Genomic DNA, 22,220 nt, shown 5'->3' with positions numbered 1-22,220 from the left:
ACGAATAAACTTATAAGATTTTGTATTCTCATCAAAGAAAACAATAATTATCAAGTATGTCAAATTTTGAATAAAAGTTTACTCTTGATTAACTTCAACTTTTTCTATACGTAGGATTTATACAGAAAAAGTTATTTCCACTGCATAAGGTTTTCCCGGTTTTGATGTCAAATTCCCGGTTATTTCTCGGTTTTCCCGGTGCCATTTTCAATTCCCGGGTTTTTCCCGGTTTTCCCGGTTTTCCCGGTTCGCTGGCCACCCTGGCGTACAGGCAAAAAGTCCAATTTATTGACCAAAATAAATAGTTTACAGGTCACTTAATCTGCCTTCTTTGGTAAAATTCTCATGATCATTGATGATATCGAGAATGAACAAGTACAGAATTCCTAAACTTGTCTCATATAAAATCTATATTTTTCGTATTATGTGTGAAATGTCGGAAAAGTAGCTACGTGCTAGCTGATTTTCATCGAAGAGTTTATCAACGTGATGGAGCATAGAATAATTGCACATCATAAATTGATGAAAACCATTAAATATGTGCTTGTGTAACTTTGTATTGAGTTTACATTGGTCATTAATAGATTTTTTGACTTATTTTGCATGTAGTGTTTATTTTTTTAGTTCATTTTACACAGAATAATATAGGTTTTTGGAAATATTGGCTCAAAATGAAAAGTGCCTTGCCCTTCAAATATAGCTCTCATGGATTGGTTAGTTATATCATACATGTTGACGAGAATAGCAAACTAAATATCCGACCGTTAAAAAAATTATGGAAATTTATTTTGACCATAACTAAGTTATCCTACAAGTTATTGCAGATCAGATTGGCTTATGACCTTTATTTACTTATGAAATAGTTATTAAAAGTTAAAATCTACAAATCATATGATTTATGTTATTACAAATTCATACTCCTTTAGAAATTTATGTTCTAATTTTGGTTAACGTTCTGATGATAATCATTTGTAATATATTTTTCGAGCTAAAACTTTCAATAAGGTGCAATTTATAAGTTTGCAAATAAGCCAATCCGATCTGCAATAACTTGTAAGACAACCACGTTATGGCCACAAAAAATTTCCATATATTTTTAACGGTCGGACTTTTTGGTGAAAATCATCAGAAAATGATGAAACTTTGACTCCAGTTGTAAAGAAGTTAGTCTTCCAAATATTTCAACTAAATATCTAAAAAGCAAGATCGGCTCATTAACTTCCAAATCAGCTTACCAGATAAACAATACGTTGTTTGATAAAACAGATACACTTGAAATAAAAATTCATGTTTTAGAAGACTGATCCCACACGTTTGGCCATTACGTTACACCGTACTACGGGGTGATCCCAAACTTTTGGACGATGACTTAGGTAGCTATTCTATATACTTTAAGTTGGCCTAGGTGGGGTAATTATGAGAAAAATTACTCAGTTTTTCATACTATCAGCTTCAAAGAAACATGAAGTTTCACTGAGATCACTGAGATAAAGACTGCTTCATTTAATATTGGAACAAATTCTTTTGCTCATTGTGGCGCTCCTAGTGGACGGATTTGGAAACTTTTTTCACCCACGTGTCGGGAAATTCATTACCTTTCACCATGTATTTATGTCAACGGAGAGATCAAATTGTGCACAGTTTTCTTGAAAATCCATTGTTGTCGGCATCGAAGCTAGCTAAACAGCTTAAAATGTCCAGAAATACCGTATGGCGTGTTATCAAGCAGTACAAGGAAACATTGACGACGGCTCGGAAGCCGCTTTCGAAGCGTCGGAGTGGAACTGTCGACCGGAAACTGCGTGGGAAAGTCATCAAGGCCGTCAAGAGAAATCCCAATCTTTCAGACCGCGATTTGGCCAATAAGTTCCTGGCCGCTCACAGTACGGTGCGACGAATTCGTCTTCGAGAAGGAATAAGGTCATTCCGAGCCAGCAAACAGCCAAATCGGACGCTGAAGCAGAACAATGTGGCCAGAATCTATGCTCGAAAGCTGTACGACCAAGTGCTGACCAAGTTCGACGGATGTATTCTGATGGACGATGAGACCTACGTGAAGGCGGACTTTGGGCAAATCCCAGGTCAAAAATTTTATTTGGCGACGGCTCGGGGGGATGTACCTGCAAAATTTAAGTTCGTGTTTGCGGATAAATTCGCCCGCAAGTACATGATTTGGCAGGGGATATGCAGTTGTGGACAGAAAACCAAAGTCTTTCTCACTGACAAGACAATGACATCAGAAGTCTACAAAAAAGAGTGCCTACAGAAACGGATTCTGCCGTTTATTCGTGCCCACGACCGTCCAGTAATGTAAAACCTACTGGCCCAATACTCCCGGGAACTAGCTCAGCAGCAGGAGACCCCTGAACTGTGTCTCAGGGTCGGCCTACTACTGGGTAAACGGAGGGAACGCGGAACAAAATCTAACTGGGTAAGCTGCGGAGTTTCTTGCCAAATCAAAAGAGTTAATTTAATTGAAACTTGGAATTTTATTGACTTTTACTCGTGGGATTTATTATTTGCTTAAAAAAAGTGTGGGTGTGGGTGTGTAGTGTGGTTCAGGGGCACTTCTTATATGGGGTGTACATACCGTCGACGGATTTTCTTTGGGTACTCGTTGGCGCGCTTCAGGATCCTGCTCGTTGTACCGATGCTCGATGATGCTGTTGAACTCCTGCTTGGATGACCAAAAGTTCGCTTCGTGGCTAGGGTTGACTATCCAAAATAAAGTTTTTCGGACTGTTGGAGTTTGCTTAATGGCGTCTTCCCTCGTTGACACGATCGGCGGACCACAGCAAGGCCGTATTGGTCGCGCCGAGAGGGGGTCTCCTGAGCGGTTAAGGCCCTTGCTTGAGACAACTCTCCTTGGTAATTATGGCCCCACGGGACCAGAGAGACAGGTCTTTTACGGGTTAGGCGTAGACAGTCAAAGACTGCCTAGGCCGACTCGTGTGTGGTGTGAGGTCGTGGTTTTCCCTTAGAAAACCAATCAAGGATTAAAAGGTCCTGAATGATCCAAGTTTGTCGAACTCTTACAGCCACTTAATTGTAACGGAAATACTTAAAACACTCACAACATTCACACACGAACGCCAAGATAAAAAATGACACATAACGGAAGCTGAGTCATCTTCCTCTTTTCCCATACTCCTATGCCAACCCTTTTTTGCGCCACCCAATATGGCGGACCGCCCCCACTGTTCATAGTACCATGAACACCCTCTATGAAGCCCGCCCGTCTAAATCTAACAATACATGTTTTTGAATATTTAAAAATCCTCATTCTAGCTAGTATAATAAATAATCCCTATTTTCCTAAACATAAATTCAACAAAATACACAACAGCTCACCTATAACAATTTAAAATATTTGAAAAACGAACTAATACCTTTTGTAACAACGGTTACAAATGTTTTGGCCGGACCTCGCAAGCTGCCATTACAGCAAAACGGTTATGGAATGGTACGCAACGAACGGGGTCAGCGTAATACCGAAGGACCTCAACCCCCCAAACTGCCCCCAGTTCCGGCCGATAGAGAAATACTGGGCAATCACGAAGCGAAGGCTTAAGGCAAAGGGAAAACTTGTTAGGAACATAACTCAAATGAAGAACTGGTGGAATCAAATCGCCAAAACGGTGGACGAAAAGGGTGTGCGCCGCCTAATGTGCCGTGTTACGGGAAAAGTACGAGAATTTCTTCGAAACAGCAATGAATAATTTTTTTAATTTTTTTTATGAAAGAGTAAAGAAAATGCTACATTTGTATGAAAAACAAATTATGAATTCGTTAATAAATGACTGAACTACACGCAATTGTTTGTGTTCCAATATTAAATGAAGCAGACTTTATGTGTGTGTTCGTTTTTTTTTAAAGTAGCTCTTGCATTTTGAAATTATGGGGTAATTATGAACACTGTAACGATTCTTGTCATGTGATGACTTTTGATATTGGCTTTATTCCTAGATTGAAACCACATCTAAAGAGTGCATTTTAGTGAAATTTATTGATTTTTTACATTTTACTGTTGAAAAGTTATCCTTAAAATCACAAAAATCTTTAAAACAAAAATATTTACTCTCTGGAGCCACGAGAAAAATTGATTGTGAAAACCTCAACCTTGTAGTTGGCTGGCATACAGTTATTGAAAAATGTATCAGGTACAACTGTTTTCGATGTTCACTTTTGGGCTCGAACTCGCGGACATCGGCTGAAGAGGCAACTGAATGACCTACTGAGCTATATAACTAGCCTTAATGATGTAATAATAGAAACCTCGAATGAATGAAAAAAATAGCATCATCACTTAGAAAGTTTTTCCGTTTTTTTTGTTTACATTGCAACCCTGATTTGATGAAGACTCAAAAAAATAACCTTTACATTACAAAAATCTTTTACAAAAATTACTCTCTGGAGCCACGAGAAAAATTTATTGTGAAAAAACACTGCATTTTTATAATCTAAAACTCTCAAAGGCAGGACATGGTTTTTTTATGAACTTCTATCTAGAAAAGAATTATTAATTTTTCATAAATCTGTTTATAGCTAATGTTCATCAGTTGCTTTTTGGATTAGGATTCAGGATTACAGAAGTACACGCTAATTAATCGAATTTAGCTATGCTGGAATCCTTCTATCCGAAGGATTCTTCTGAAGAAGATGCAGTTGGAAACAAAGAATCCATTAGCCTTTGACTTGTGTGTACCAATAATGAAAAGCACACTGCGTCCCTTAGATAGAGGTTTTTTTCTCATACACAGTACTCCTAGAATCATCTCTTATTACAAAAAAAAAAAAAAACAAAACCTGAAGCTCCATTCTCTCCTAAAGTATCAACTTACCTACTACAGGGTAATAGAAATGCAAGAAGTTTTACATTGTTTTCCCGGAAAATTCAACTGGAACAAAACGACCCGAACCGACCCATTCTTCGGATTGATCAACAGAACCCGTGTAAACGTTGGGGCTATATTGGCCCCTTTTTCCCTTCAACGCTGCTGCCTGCCATAGGATAGGTTCGGGCATGAATTAATCATTACTGCCGGTAGCTATCGGGAGGATTGCCGGCTACCTTCTAGAAAATGGCTGGTAATAAAACAATGTAGGTACCGAGATTGAGCTGTCGAAAGCTTGATAATGGAAACAAAAACAAATGGAGCAAATTTCCAGCATCCTCCCCGGAGAGAGAAAGCCTGCAGCATAAACATCGCAAGGCCCTCGGAAAATTATCCACGCCCGAGCTGAATGAAGCCAAGCGTAAGTACATACTTCTCGTTAGTCACTTTTTTCTTTTTTTCAAATTGAATGCCATTTTTAGATCTTGTTCTTGTTTCCACTTCTTGTCGATTCGTGACAACAGGACCGTCGTATCTCGCCCGCAGCACTGCCGTTCCAAGCAAGATTGTCCCATGTGGAAAAAACGTGCAGCCGAGAAAAAACGCGATTGAAATTTAAAAAATATATTTTCAGTTTTTCGCTTAAAATTAGTTTCCACCTAAAGTTTAATTGTAATAAAAAGTTCAAGATAATCTGCCAAAAAAGTTTTTTTCCTACAATAACCTGAAAGTAATAGCCAAAAACTTGTGTGACAATTTTACGTAGAATCTGATCGCATACACTAACGAGTTTTTAAACGAAACTGTCAATTACCAAGACTTTCCAAATAACGAAAATATTTTATAAAACAACTTAAAGTTGCATTGGTAAATTGCACTTGCATTAGTAAATTTATACGAAAAAAAGTTGATAAAGCATTTTGGATTCAATAATTAAAGGTTGTTGTGAGTAGTCAAGCTAAGCTAAACTAAGCTAAAACTGTCAATTGACAAGACTTTATATCCCTTTGAAAGCTCGTATTATATCTCGAAAATTATGTATGTATGTATTATGTTTTGTAAATTTTAGTGAAGTTATCTAACTCTTTCCTTGAGTTATTCAAAAAAAATCAGAGCTTTATTTTTTTCCGGAGCATATTTCTTCATTATAAAGACACAAAATTAAATCAAAAACAAAACGGAAAAGGTACCTTTCTTCTCTCCCTCCCACTTTTCCCGCGTCATCAACAGAGGATAATATTTAACAATTTAAATCAAAATCAATTTATTTCTGAAGTGGTTTCATGTAATGTGACATTCTTGCAAAGAAACATCAACATAGAGACAACCACTTTGTCGAAAATTTTGCATAAGTTCAGAACAAAGTATACTTGTTGTGTTTTATTCGAAAGTTTACACTAAAAAAGGCAGTTTCCAGCAAAAAAAAGTGAAAATGATCCAAAAGTCACATGGGACACTCTTGCGTAGAACGACAAAGCATCTCCCTCAAAACAATCAATTACTCAAGAGCAAAGAAAAATCAATCTGGTCTGGTCGTCGCTTTCTGGTTCTACGAAATGTTTTGACTTGGTCAGGCTTTTTTCTTCGCTCCTCTAAAAAGCGGAACAAGTATTTAATAAGGCAACATTTTATGGCGACGAAGCAGTAACTTTATTGAGCTCGTTTGGGCTCAGTTTGAAGATTTACCTTGAAGCTGAACATTTTCAAATTGCGTAACAATGAGAAAAGGCGCACGAGCCTTTTTTCTAGGAAGCATTCGGGAAACGATTCCAAGAGCTTCCAAATATTCCATTAAGCACATGTTTTGAGGTTTGGTAATTGGAAGAGATGAAAAATGTTCTTTCAAGCTTAGCAAGATGTTTGCATTAAAATAATTTTTTTAAGAGAATTTTCTGCTTCAAATTTTGTAATTTTTTACTGGTTTGAAGAAACCTACTCAAATTTCACTTCATTCATCTTAAATACATGAGTACCAACAAACATTTCGAAATCTCCAACAATTTCCTTATCCAATAAATCGAATAGGTTCGATTTCATTACGTTCATTATCCCAACATTAGTCGCCGCCTGATGGGAAACAAAAGTGGGCCAATCGAATCGAAATCAAATACCCTCGCGTATTTTGAATGAGCATCGAGAAGAAACCCATTGAAAAACAAATAAGTTCTCGTTTGATGTTGGTATACGATGGATTTGAGGTGGATGTTCGCATTAATCGCATTTTAATCCAGAGTGAAATGAAATACGAGCTTACGAGCTTACGAGCTCTAAAACTAGCAAAAATTTGTTGTTTGAGGTTAGATTTTAATGATTCATAGCTATACAATACTTTTAGATTATCCGGGAAAAATTTGCGGGTCATTTCAGAGATCTATACTTAGTTTTTCGCTCATTCAATAATCAGAATTCTGAGCCTTGACTTCCCTGATGAAATTTTGAACAAAATTTATATAAAAATAATGCTATGAGGTCTTTATGTGTTTCAAGGTTAAAAAAAGCTGAAGTGTGTAAAAACTACCACCGAAAAAGTACTGATTTTTTCCTCATATATGAATTTGTTTTGTAGAACAAAATTTGTTCTAATCAGGAAACTAAGCTTCTGTGAATTTTTCAGTAAAACAAAATTGGATTTAAGAGGGTTAAGAGTTTTTTACATTAATACCAATAAATTTCAAAAAAAAAAATGCATCAACGGTGACGAATGAAAGAACGAGAATAGAAGTGAATAATTTTTTAAGGATTCCAATAAAAACAATTTGCTATCCCAAGATTCAAAGCAACCCCATCGGACGGCACACCACTTCACTTACCTGTGTTTTCAGCAATTTGTATAGATCAGTCTCCATTAAGCACTGCACAATATATACATCCTTCATCTGTTCTATACTAGGCACCCGGAGGATATCTCTGATATCTATGATCTGAAAAAAGGGGAAAAGAAGAAGAAAGACCAATGAAAAAGGGTGAAGAAAGCTGCTCGTTAATATTTCGTAGAAAGCTTTTTTTTCTCTTTTGTTGAAGGGCGCTGAAAAAGGAAAAGAAAAAGTTTTTTTTTCCTCTCATTGTTCTGGCTGCAGCAGGGAGTCGAAACGTGTGATTGACATTGTTCTTTTCCCGCGCCTCAGCCGCCATGAATAAAATATGAATGAGAAATCATACAACAAAATGGTAAACTTCCTCACTGCTGCCTTCGGTAATAATAACAACGGAGCAGAGCTTTTTCGGTGAATGTTTGTGTATGTGGAAGCTGCCTCTGAATAATGGAACTTATGCAGCAGGTAGGTACTTAAGTATGAGAATGTGGAATTTTCATTATAATCTGATCGGAGGATCCGTTGAGAAGTTTGCGGAATCGTGAAGAATTTTGAATGTGTTGCAAGATGTGACGCAACCAAACGCCTAAACATTTCACTTGCGTGTATTGAAACACGTGGTTTTTTTTTAACATTAAATTAAATTTAAAAAAAATATCCAAGAAAATTTGTTTAACAATCTAATGCTTGGCCCATAAAAAGGTATTTGGGTATTAACAGTACTTTTGGAACATGCAACAAGCTATATGGATTTTCGTCTGGTTCGCCCAATGAAAAATCCGCAGCAAAATTTAAAATGTTTTATGAGGACGTAGATTATTTTCCTTTAAAGTATGGCGACCGTAAAAAATTTATGGTAGTGATTTTTTATCGTGTACATAGAGATTTTTTTAAATCCATTTTCATTTCAAGAGAATTTGTCACTTTTGAAAATTTCCAAAGTTCAACCAGGTCTTCACCAAACATTACGAAAACGACCCGAATAATAAAAAAAGGACAAACATTTCGAATTTTACTAAAACGATGGAAAAAGTGAACATGACAAAATAAACTGCAATGACTAGAATCGAAAAATGACAAACAATTTAAAAAAAATGATACAAATGACCAAAAATGACAAAAAAAACGAAAATGTAAATACAAAATGATAAAAAAAAACAAAAAATATAAAAAAGGCAAAATCACAAAACATGAAGAAAATAACGAAAACGACAAAAAAAAACAGGTCTCCAAAAATAAAATGCAGACAAAAATTACAGAAGTTACAAAAATTTCTAAAACGAGATTTATGACAATATTATTTTGACATTCGTCTATTTGTATTATTTGTCTATCATGTCACATTTGACATTTTTATCATTGTTGTTGCCTTTATTGTCAATTTTGTTATTTTTCTAGTTTTTTTAGTCTTGTTTTTATTTTTGTTATATTTGTCTATTAGACAATTTTGCCATTTTTGTCATTTTTGTCATTTTGTCATTATGTCATTTTTGTCACTTCTGTCAATTTTGTCACTTTTGTCAATTCTGTCACTTTTGTCACTTATGTCATTTTAGTCATTTTAGTCATTTTAGTCATTTTAGTCATTTTTGTCATTTTTGTCATTTTTGTCATTTTTGTCATTTTTGTCATTTTTGTCATTTTTGTCATTTATTCAACTTTGTCATTTTTGTCATTTTTTGTCATTCATGTCATTTATGTCATTTTGTCATTTTTATCATTTTTGTCATTTTGATCATTTTTGTCATTTTTGATAATTTTGTCATTTTTGTCAATTTTGTGTCATTTTTGAAATTTTAAATTTTTATTATTTTTGTCTGTTTTGTTTCTTTCATTTTCGACACTTTTGTATTTTTGTCATTTTTGCCATTCTTGTCATTTTTGTCATTTATGATAATTTTGTTTTTTTTTCTCTTTTTTGTCATTTTTGTCATTTTTGTAATGTTAATCATATTTGTCACTTTCGTCATTTCAGTCATTCCAGCCATTTTATTCAATCATTTTTGTAATTTTGTCATTTTTTTCATTTTGGAAATTTTTGTCATTTTTGTCTTTTTTCATTTTTGTCATTTTTGTCATTTTTGTCATTTTTGTAATTTCTGCCATTTCTGTCATTTTTGTCATTTTGTCATTTTCGTCATATTTGTCAATTCTGCTAATTTTGTCATTTTTTATATTTCGGTTTTTTTTGACATTTTTACAATTATTGTCATTTTTACAATTAGGGTCATTTTCGACATTTTCAGTCATTTTTGTATTTTATTAAATTTTTGTCATTTTTGTCATATTTGTCATATTTGTCATTTTTGTCATTTTGTCATTGTCATTGTCATTGTCATTTTGTCATTTTGTCATTTTGTCATTTTGTCATTTTGTCATTTTGTCATTTTGTCATTTTGTCATTTTGTCATTTTGTCATTTTGTCATTTTGTCATTTTGTCATTTTGTCATTTTGTCATTTTGTCATTTTGTCATTTTGTCATTTTGTCATTTTGTCATTTTGTCATTTTGTCATTTTGTCATTTTGTCATTTTGTCATTTTGTCATTTTGTCATTTTGTCATTTTGTCATTTTGTCATTTTGTCATTTTGTCATTTTGTCATTTTGTCATTTTGTCATTTTGTCATTTTGTCATTTTGTCATTTTGTCATTTTGTCATTTTGTCATTTTGTCATTTTGTCATTTTGTCATTTTGTCATTTTGTCATTTTGTCATTTTGTCATTTTGTCATTTTGTCATTTTGTCATTTTGTCATTTTGTCATTTTGTCATTTTGTCATTTTGTCATTTTGTCATTTTGTCATTTTGTCATTTTGTCATTTTGTCATTTTGTCATTTTGTCATTTTGTCATTTTGTCATTTTGTCATTTTGTCATTTTGTCATTTTGTCATTTTGTCATTTTGTCATTTTGTCATTTTGTCATTTTGTCATTTTGTCATTTTGTCATTTTGTCATTTTGTCATTTTGTCATTTTGTCATTTTGTCATTTTGTCATTTTGTCATTTTGTCATTTTGTCATTTTGTCATTTTGTCATTTTGTCATTTTGTCATTTTGTCATTTTGTCATTTTGTCATTTTGTCATTTTGTCATTTTGTCATTTTGTCATTTTGTCATTTTGTCATTTTGTCATTTTGTCATTTTGTCATTTTGTCATTTTGTCATTTTGTCATTTTGTCATTTTGTCATTTTGTCATTTTGTCATTTTTATCATGTTTGTCATGTTTGTAATGTTTGTCATTTTTGTTATTTTTGTCATTTTTGTCATTTTTGTTATTTTTGTCATTTTCGTCATTTTCGTCATTTTTGTCATTTTTGTCATTTTTGTCATTTTTGTCATTTTTGTCATTCCAGTCATTTTTGTCATTTTTGTCATTTTTGTCAATTTTGTCATTTTCGTCATTTTTGTCTTTTTGTAATTTTTCCAAATTTCAACATTTTTGACATTTTTGACATTTTTGTCATTTTTGTCATTCATGTCATTTATTTTTGCCATTTTTGTCATTTTTGTCATTTTTGTCATTTTTGTCATTTTTGTCATTTTTGTCATTTTTTGTCATTTTTGTCATTTTTGTCATTTTTGTCATTTTTGTCATTTTTGTCATTTTTGTCAATTTTGTCATTTTCGTCATTTTTGTCTTTTTGTAATTTTTCCAAATTTCAACATTTTTGACATTTTTGTCATTTTTGTCATTCATGTCATTTTTGCCATTTTTGTCATTTTTGTCATTTTTGTCATTTTTGTCATTTTTGTCATTTTTGTCATTTTTGCCATTTTTGTCATTTTTGTCATTTTTGTCATTTTTGTATTTTTTAAATTTATGTTATTTTTGTCTGTTTTGTTTCTTTAATTTTCGACACTTTTGTGTCATTTTTGCAATTCTTGTCATTTTTGTCATTTTTGACAATTTTGTTTTTTTTTCTCTTTTTTGTCATTTTTGTCATTTTTGTAATGTTACTCATATTGTCACTTTCGTCATTTCAGTCTTTACAGTAATTTAATTCAATTTTTTTGCCATTTTTGTCATTTTTTGTCATTCCAGTCATTTTTGTCATTTTTCACATTTTTGTCATTTTTTTTCATTTTTGTCATTTTTGTCATTTTTGTCATTTTTGTCATTTTTGTCATTTTTGTCATTTCCGTCATTTTTGTCATTCTTGTCATTTTTGTTAATTTTGTCAAATGTGTAATTTTTGTCATTTTCGTTATTTCGTTCATTTTTGTCATTTTTACAATTTTGGTCATTTTTGTATTTTTTTAAATTTTTGTCTTTTTTGCAATTTTTGTCATTTTTATCATTTTTGCAATTTTTGTCTTTTTGTCATTTTTGTCTTTTTTGTAATGTTTCCAATTTTTAACATTTTTGAAATTTTTGTAATTTTTGTCATGTTTATCATTTTCGTCATTTCGTCATTTTTGTCATTTATGTCATTTTTTGTCATTTTCGTCAGTTTCGTCATTTTTGTCATTTTTATCATTTTTGTCATTCTTGTAATTTTTGTAATTTTTGTTATTTTTGTCAAATCTGTAATTTTTGTCATTTTCGTTATTTCGTTCATTTTTGTCATTTTCGTTATTTCGTTCATTTTTGTCATTTTTGTCATTTTTCCAATTTTCGTTATTTTTTCAATTTTTGTTATTTTTGTCATTTTTGTAATTTTTGTAATTTTTGTATTTTTTTTCATTTTTGTCATTCTTGTCATTCATGTCATTTTTGTCATTTTTGTCATTTTTGTCATTCTTGTCATTTTTGTCATTTTTGTCATTTTTGTCATTTTTATCATTTTTATCATTTTTATCATTTTTATCATTTTTTTCATTTTTGTCATTTTTGTCATTTTTGTCATTTTTGTCATTTTTCAAAAACGGACAAAATGGCAAAAAACGATAAAAATTTAAATTATGACAAAATTTACCAAAATGTCAAAAACGAGGAGAATGGAAAAAATTTACAAAAAAATGACAAAATGAAATAAATAACAAAAATGACAAAGTCGTAAAAAATTACAAAAATCAAAAAAATATGACAAAAAGGATAAAATTACGAAGAACGACAAAAATTACAAAAATGAAATTTTATTTCTTTTTAAATTTTTGTCTCTTCTGTCGTTTTTTTTTTTTTATTTCAGTCAACTCTAATTTTTCCTTAAATGAACCGATTTCTCAACAAATTTGGTTTCAGAATCTAGTCGTTATTTCTTGTACTTCATTTGAAGACTATCAGGAAAATTCAATCTGTAGAACAATCGGTGCATTTGCATAAAAATTACAGCTAAACAAGTAAATTTTGCAGTTTCGGTAGAACAAATGGTGCCAAATTTCCATAAAAACTCGAAACTTGTTGTGTGACACCTCGAACCCTATTTTTGGACCACAGTACTATACACATTGTTTTCAAAAAAATGCGTTTTAAAAATGATGATTGCCAATTCTGTCCCTGATGAGTTGAAACTTTCAAAATATTTGTCTCGGCAGCAACAGAACGGCTACAAAGTGTAGAGTAAAGTGTTTATGTTATTGTAGGTTAAAAGATCATCAAGAGTACTCCCTATCATCATACAACTCGTGTGCCAATTGCTTTGCTATTGATCAACCAATAAAAAGCAATTTGTCGAATTGAACTCTCGAAGTTTGTTTGCTCTGCAGTGCTAGGAGAGGGGGAAATTTTCCTTACCCTGCAGAAATAACCCTTTGCACTGAAAACTTAATTTTCTCTTCCTTGATAGAATGGTGCAAACCAATAAATTTCAAATAATTTTCCTCGATTCTTGGAAGTGGAGACATGGAATCTTCGAATCGAAAGTAAAATTCAATATTTGAAACAAAAACTATTTGATTTTTTACTAATATCTCAAGCAAAATAAATTTAAAACCAGAATGAAAGTTTCAGAGCTGGTTGCTCAGTCAAATAAATCTCCACTTGACTGCTTTCAAAATTCAATTGATAGGTTAATGTTCAACCAACCCCTTGCCAACCATAAACTAGCCACTCTGGTCGTTCATAATGGAGAATGTTGAAAATTTTGCCAAGCACCTTGCAGCAGCAAAAAGCGAGCGGAATTTTCCCGACGAGCGCCATGATTATGATGGATCGTAAAGTTTTATAATTGAATTGTGTCAACCGGCAACCGGCAGCTGGTACCTAAATTTTCGCTGGCTGGAGTCGCCCGGACAGAATGAAAATTCACAACATCAACAGCAGCCGAGTTGAAACATAAACACATCATCATATGGATGGACTGAAACATCCGCCAACAATCTACAAGTGGCATCGCACAAATTGAATTTACACTCCACACGGTGGCTCCAGCGAGTTCTCGATTTCAACATTTTGGCGAGGGGAAATGCTGCAAATTCTTTTTTATTTTCACTTTCGCTGATGGTTGAAATTCGTACGAAAATTTTGTTTTTTTATGACAGCAATAACAATCAAACATTCCGCGTCTTGTTGAATTTTGTAAAGTAGCAACTCTCTGGAGCCACCAAAGAAAGTGGAGGCAATCAACGGGCTATATATGGGAAAAAATCACCGAACTTTTAACAAGACATAATCATACGTTATTGAAATTACCTCGGAACTTGGATCTGGATTGAATTAAAAAAAAAAGGTGATCAGAATCATAATAACCAATTTGAGCCCCATCCACGGAAAAGGTTATTCTTGTGTAAGTATGCAACGGAAAACTAATTTATTTTGTAATCCTATTGTATAGATTGAAAAACATTCTGCGAAAGTTGTCTGATTCTCAAAAAAAACTTATCCGATATCTGTATACCTCAAACTAGATTTCCGATAACCTGACCCTAAGTCATGGGTCGAGTTTTCCAACGGAAAGGGAAAATCTGTTCAACATACTGATGGACTCAATTTCCCATTTTCAAAAGAAACCCTTCTACATGATTGAGGTCAACCCATCATAATTGTTTTGGTTCGGGAATTTTTTTCCATAGATAAATCTATTTGATTGCAAATAATCGGTTGAATTTGAATGGTTTTAATTTTCTTACGTGGGCCAGAGTTCTTCTATTTTTTTCTCTATGTTTTGGTGGGAGAATTGATATGCCACGTTCATGAGATATTTCGTAAATACTATTGGTCCTAACGTTTTGAGTTATTTGTCGTTTAGCTGAACAATTTCCATTTTTGTTGCGGCGAAAAGTTCGGCTGACGAAATTGCACTCTTCGAAAAAAAAAATCCCGTTGAGAATGCTGAGGAGTGCTTGAGAATTGTTTCATCCCAAAGTTTGTTAATTTAGCGTCTGAAAATGACACCGAAAAGGATCTGTCCTCGAAAGCTTGATACGTTGAAACCACTTCAACACTTTTTTTTCTTTGAGCTAGCAAGGAAAACTGTTACTTCAATGAAATCAAGTTTATCAGAATCCACAAATCTTACAAAAAATATTTATACGAATCTATTAAATTCAATACTATTCGAGTGAAATTTAAAAAAAAAAAACTTAGAAAACAAAACAAACAGCATAGCTGTAGGAGCTTTTCTTGAAAATCTGTGGTCTAAATTAAAGAAAATTTAACGATTAACCTTTTTCGGAAGTTTCTATTTGGCCAAGTGATTCTTTAATGATTGCGCAAAAACTCGTATTTTTTATCTTAAGTTTGGAATCTGCATCTTAATGGATTTTTTGTTTAAAATTTCATTTAAAATTTTTTTTTCTTTGTAACACCATTTATAGGGGTTTTCGGGTCAGAGATGGTTTGTATAATAGTTTCAAGAATCTCACTTTTTTATGGAAGGGGGCCTCCCATATAAAATTAACTTGAAATAGGACACAACTCGAAAAATTTTAAGACGATTTTCATGGAAATTGATTCACGAGCACGAAACTTATTCTAACGATTTTTTAAGTAAAAAGGTTAAACGAAGTTTACCGGGTCAGCTAGTTTCAACTAAAATTGAAACCTAAATTTGAGTTAAATATTTAAATTTTAGTTTCAGATTCAAATTTAGAATTATGAATTCAGAATCATATTTAAAAATTAGATTTCAGATTTAAAATCATAAGATTCAGTTTCAGATTTCAGTTTCCAGATAGATTTCAGATTTCAGCTACAGATTTAGATTTTAGAACCGGTATCAGCTTAAATTTAAACTTAGGTTCAGATTTCAGATACAGATTTTAGATTCAGTTTCCACTTGAATGATTAGTTTATTTGAGACGACTCAGACCGCAAAATAAGATTTGAAACTCAGATTTTAGATCCAGATTCGAATTTTAGATTTCAGATTCCAGATTCAGATTTCTAGATAAAAGATTTAAGGTGGTATAGAACCCTTTTTCTTTTAGACATTTTACTGGAGGTTTGGTATTTTTGATGATTTTTTTTTATTTAAATTTTTATTGTTGAAAAAGAAAGTTGCTGAAACTTACACCAGAAAATATACGAAAAATTATATCCATTTCATGAAAGATTTTTATTAGGATGTACAACGGGAAAAATTGTCCCGGCGAAATTCAATATCTTCCCTCCTAAATACATGAACCAATTCTATGAAAATGATTTAATTGAATGATTAATGGCATTTCGGTGAACTATACATTCTAACAGGAAGGATATCAAATGAAAGTAATGAAAATTATAGACGGATAGATTAGATTAGGAAGCATTAAAGGTGTTGAAAATGAGCCAAGATCGTGATTTGAGAAAACTTCTCTGTTAACACATGCTATGAAAATGTACTTTCCTTTAGAGAAAATGTCCGGAAAAACGATTGAACATAGTTTCAGGCGCCGCATGAACTTACGAATGGAGATATAGTGTCTTTTTAAACCCTCATCTATATATATAAAAAGCAATTTCTGTATGTTTGTTTGTTTGTTTGTTTGTTTGTCCTCTATAGACTCAGCCGTCTTAAAGGCTAAAGAGCTGAAATTTGGCATGAATGCTCATTAGGACCAGGAAGGATGAAAAATGTTTTTAGATTTTCGGATGACCCCTTCTGAAGGGGGTCGTCCATAGAACACAAATGTTGTTTTCGCGATATTGACGTTACTTTTCGTCGGATCGTGTTAAAAATTTGCACATGAGTGTTTTGAAAGACGAGCAATCGATTTCAGGTGTCAAATTTTGTGTAAGGGGTCAGCCAAAGGGGTCGTCCATATTAACTGATCGCTGTTTTTGCGATATTGATGTTATTATACATCGTATTCAGATGAAAATTGGTACACGATCGTTTTGAGTGACGTGCAATCGATTTGAGGTATTAAATTCAGTGTAAGAGGCCGGCAAAAGGGGTCGTCCATATTAAATTTTCAGTATCTTAGTGATATTGGCGTTTTAATACGTCGGATTGGGGTGAAAATTTGCACATAGGAGTTATTAGGGACAAACAACTGATTCCACTTATCAAAACTAAAATCAGGGGTCGGCCAAAGGGGTCGTCCATATTAACTATTCATTGTTGATGCGATATTGTCGTTATTATACATCGGATTCAGACGAAAATTGGTACACGAGAGTTTTGAGAAATGAGCAATGGATTTCAGGAATTAAATTCAGTGTAAGGGGCCAGCAAAGGGGGTCGTCCATATAATCATAGTCGTCCATTTCAATATTTTTGCAATATCGTCGTTATTTTACACCGGATTGGAATGAAAATTTGCACACGGTAGTTTTCAGGGACGAGCAACCGATTTCAGATGTCAAATGTTTTGCCAGGGATCGACGAAAGGGGTCGTCCATATTAATTAATTCTTCACTGTTTTTAGCAATATTGACGTTATTATACAATGGATTGCTTTGAAAATTTGCACACGGGAGTTTTGAGGGAAGGGCAATCGATTTCAGTCATCAAAGATTGTATAAGAGTCCCCGAAAGGGGTTTTGCTTTTTGTCAATAATTGCGTTGTTATGCAATGATCGAATCGAAATTTATACACGTGGTTTTTTGGCACGGTCCAATGATTTCTGATTTCAAATTAAGTAACAGACGACAGACAAAGTGATCGACCAATATTTTTGCAATTATTACTTAACAATGAATTCAGAAGTGCATCTGGAAAATGCTTGGCAATTGGCTTTCATACAAACTGTTCATGACATATTCCAAGTTGAAAACGAAACGGAGTTCGTATGGGATCAGCTAGTCTATATATATAAAAAGCAATTATCTGTATGTTTGTTTGTTTGTCCTCTATAGACTCAGCCGTCTTAAGAGCTAGAGATCTGAAATTTGGCATGGATGCTCATTAGGACCAGGAATGATGAAAAATGTTATAGATTTTTGGATGACCCCTTCCGAAGGGGGTCGTCCATACAAGACAAATATTGTTTTCGCGTTATTGACGTTATTTTCAGTCGGATTGTGATCAAAATTTAGAGTGTTCGTCCCGGGATTTCCCGGGCGGGAATTCCCGGGAATTTGAAAAATTCGGGAATTCTCGATTCCCGGGAATCTTAGTTTCATTCCCGGGAATTCCCGACATATATGAAATTATTCCTCTGGAAAAGCCTGATAGCCTCCGGAATCATTCTTATTATTATTTTTGAAAATTTAGTCATAGAAAACTCATTGAGAAAATGCCGATTCCTGTGACAGGACACATTTGGGAGCCATTTGGTGCAATTTTTTCTATTCAAATAGATAAGTTTAAAAAGATTATATGTATTTCCACACCGTTTTCATTGAACAAAACCCCACAACACTTCGAAAAATATATGAAAAATCGCGCAGCAGGTAGGCAGATTGTGATTTCTCGAAAGTAAAATTTATGCACTTGTTTCCCTCTGGCTTTGAAAGCCAGATTAATTTCGAAACTTAAAAATGAAGAATACCTCGTTTTTTTATATGAAGAGCGAATATGTAAAGTGCTCAGAAAAACGAAAAAAGGTTGGAATAATCAAACAAATAAAAAGATAATTCTTTTTATTAACCCCTAATTGCATGAATGAATTCTTCATTTGTCTTATTCAGGTTATTTTGTAGTTCGTTTGACTGTTTTAAATTTATCATTTATTTAAGTTTGATTAAAAATAAGTTAAAAAACATTATGAAGAGTACATTTTGAACAAATTATCGGCTTGTATGCACGAAACGTTAGATAAGCTATGTATATTCAAAGTGCATATATTTTACATGTTTTTGAATGTCTCCCGGGATCCCGGGAATTCCCGGGAAACAGGTCACCAAATTTCCCGATTCCCGGGAACGGAAAAATGGCCGGGAAATGGACACTCTATCAAAATTTGCACATGAGTGTTTTGAGAGACGAGCAATCGATTACAGTTATCAAATTTAGGGTCAGGGGTCGGCCAAAGGGGTCGTCCATATTCACGGAATAATGTTTTTGCGATATTGGCGTTATTATACACCGGATTTTGATGAAAAATTAAACATGAGTGTTTTGATAGACGAACAATCGGTTACAGTTATCAAATTTAGGGTCAGGGGTCGGCCAAAGGGGTCGTCCATATTCACTGATTAATGTTTTTGTGATATTGGCGTTATTATACACGGGATTGTGATGAAAATTTGCACATGAGTGTTTTGAGAGACGAACAATCGATTACAATTATCAAATTTAGGGCCAGGGGTCGGCCAAAGGGGTCGTCCATATCCACCGGTTTATGTTTTTGCGATATTGGCTTTATTTTACATAGGATTGTGATGAAAATTGGCACATGAGTGTTTTGAGAGACGAGCAATCGATCGAAGGAGTCTTCCATACCCAAATTTAATGTTTTTGCGATTTTGACGTTATTCTACATTGGATTGAGATGAAAATTTCCGCATAGGAGTTTTGAGGGACGCTCTTTTGCTTTCAGGTTTCAAATCTTGACTCAGGGGTCGGCAAAAGGGGTCATTATCTGTTCACTGTTTTTACGATATTCTCTTGATTGAGCATAGAATTGTAATGAAAATTGTCACATGGGAGTTTAATAGAAAAGATAACTGATTTCAGGAGTCAAGTTTTGAATCGTGGTAAAAAAAAGGCCCTCCATGTTAGTTGCTCACTGTTTTCGCGATATTGTCGTGATCATGCATCATGATTGAGATGAAAATGTTCAGATGAGGGTTATAAACTATGAGCAATTGACTCCAGGTAGCATGTTCCGTGTCAAGGGTCGGCGAAAGGGGCGTCTATATTCACTGATCACTGTTTTCAAGTTCCTGACGTTATTTTACATATAATTTGAAAAAAAAAATGGCACAAGGGAGTTGTGAGGAACGTAAAATTGGTTTTATTTATCGAATTTCGGGCCACGGGACAGAAAAAGAGGGTTTCATTGAAAGTTCAGTGTTTTGTGCAATAATTTTGTTGGAGGCAGTTAATTGATACCAATTTAAGCGTAAAGGTCAAGCAAAAGAGTCGTACACATAAACAAATAGTACATGTTTCTGCCATAATGTCTAGATTTTGCAATCGATCGAGAAGAAAACACTTTCACATAAATTTTAATAAAAAGCCAATCAACCGTTAAATTTGAATTTCAAGTAATAGTAGCGACTTTAAACACTGTTTAATTTTTTCCCCAAAATTGTCGAAAGAATGTTTCGAATTCATTTCTAAACTTATTTTGACGTACCAATGATTTAAAGCGAAACGAAGTTCGTACGGGATCAGCTAGTTTTCCTATATTTTGTAAACAATACAGAAAAAAACTAATTTGAAAAAGAAAATTAAAAAAAAAAACAAATAAACTTATCTTGTGTAAATTTTTCTGAGAAATCGAATAAAGGCTATTTGAGCCACCGCACGCTTAAAAAAATGTATTTATGGCTGATTTTATTCTCAATTTCCCTACAGTTTTCAATTTTTTATGAAAAAGTAAGTTCGGACTTGAAAACTTTGAACCAAATAAGACCTATCTTGTGTGGTTTTTCTTTCGAGGAATCATATGAAGGCCATTTAAGCCACCATATGCTTCGGAAAATGAAGTTATGTCTGTTTTACCCTCAATTTCCCAGAAGTTTTCAATTATTAGCTTAGCTTAGCTTAGCTTAGCTTAGCTTGATTGACTACTCACATCCACCTTTGAACTTTGGAACCCGAAATACTTCATCTTGAATTTATTTATCATTAGATGATTCCATTTTTGCTTCCACATTACTTTTAATGTATTTCGAACTCCATTGTCGCAGGCGTGGCTCAGTAGAACGAATTCCACATCGCCAATGGTTGCTACTCCGTGATTGACCGAGGCCATCAGTTTTGCTCAAAGGTCAAAAGAATGGTGCTTGGGATTAGCAGTTCATCCTCAATGCACAAAACAGATGCTCTCTCTTTAAACATCAATAACGGCGCCGGCCACGTCCTAGTAGTCAATGGATAGATTGGAAAAGGTAGAAAGGGATGAAAGATCAATTTTGTGCTTTAGGACCGAGGTTACCTCTGCATCCTAGCAAAATAATTTAAAGTTGGAGGTTTGGGAGTAAAGGACATGAGCAGGATACACTTTTGACTAGTGTAAAGAAATGAAAAACCAAATCCTATACATTGTACTACGCTCGTGTTCTTCCCTAACGACACTCAAAAGTTTGAAAATACAATTACTATTAACTATGAACTTCTAATATTGAAGAATAAAATTGAAGAAAAAAATTATACCGGTGTAAAAAAAAAAAAATCTTTTAACTGTCTTTCTTTTCTTTAACCATCAACATACTAAATTTAATCTTAACTTGAAAAAGTATGTATCAGATAAGTACTTTTCAATTTTTTCAAAACTTATTTTACTTTATGAAAATATTACTATTGTGTTACCAAAAAAGTTGATTATCCATTAAATGTTTAGCCAAATTTCAAAATCATGGAATCCAAGATTTATGATCCTACAAAAGTTGGAATTCCAATCAAAACTGCAACTTTCTGGCCAATTTTTATTTTATTTTTTTTTTTTTTTTTGTTTTGGGATTTTAAACCCATAGGTTTATTCATCCCCAAAAGGCCAATTTTTAACTTCCGAAAATGCACTTTAACGTCGAGGAATTCTGTAGTTTATTCAAAGTCAATTTCGTGACAGAAAAAAGTGACGTAGATTAACAATATATGTATGCAACTGCATATAATCAATATTACGGTCGATAATCAGAAACATAACTAAACGATTAACTCAAACCGATAAACCCGACGAAAATTAAGTCAAAGTTTTCCATTAGAAGCTAAAAGTGTATCACAATTTGGAAACTGTGATTTATCAAATTCTAACCTTTGCAAAGACTAAAAATTAAAAAAAAATACTTAGCTTTGTGCTTTCAGGCTGATAGTACCAGATTTTCTAATGAAGAGCATTCCTGGAGAAAAACCATCCGAGTCGGGAATCGGGAACCTAACTGGTAAGGATAACCAAGGATCGATCACACCAAATTCTTCCATTTCCTTGTTGAAAATCTCGTAGGTTCAGCAGTCCATTTCCTTCGCTTGATATCCTAGGTCCACAGAGCAGTTTGGGAAAACATTTGATCGAAAATTTCTGCTGCTCGCCCGTTTGGGAAAACATTTGATCGAAAATTTCTGCTGCTCGCCCGTTTGGGGAATTAGTTATTATTTTTTCTCTACACCAACACGATTGTTCCTAAAAACTCTTGAAATTTTCGGAGCCGCTGTCAAAC

The 22,220-nt window shown here is 33.4% G+C and overlaps 1 protein-coding gene across 1 annotated transcript in view; it reads right to left on the bottom strand.

The window, feature by feature from the left end:
• Positions 1-22,220, bottom strand: part of LOC129746125 (mitogen-activated protein kinase 1-like) — a 330,696-nt gene that overhangs the window by 48,283 nt on the left and 260,193 nt on the right. Inside the window, exon 4 of the mRNA XM_055739613.1 lies at positions 7,646-7,756. Coding sequence (XP_055595588.1) covers positions 7,646-7,756 — 111 coding nt within the window. The remainder of the gene's footprint in view (positions 1-7,645; positions 7,757-22,220) is intronic.

The sequence above is a fragment of the Uranotaenia lowii genome, chromosome 2 (assembly GCF_029784155.1).
Source record: "Uranotaenia lowii strain MFRU-FL chromosome 2, ASM2978415v1, whole genome shotgun sequence".
Classification (NCBI taxonomy): Eukaryota; Metazoa; Arthropoda; class Insecta; order Diptera; family Culicidae; genus Uranotaenia; species Uranotaenia lowii.
This window is presented reverse-complemented; position numbering and strand designations above follow the sequence as displayed.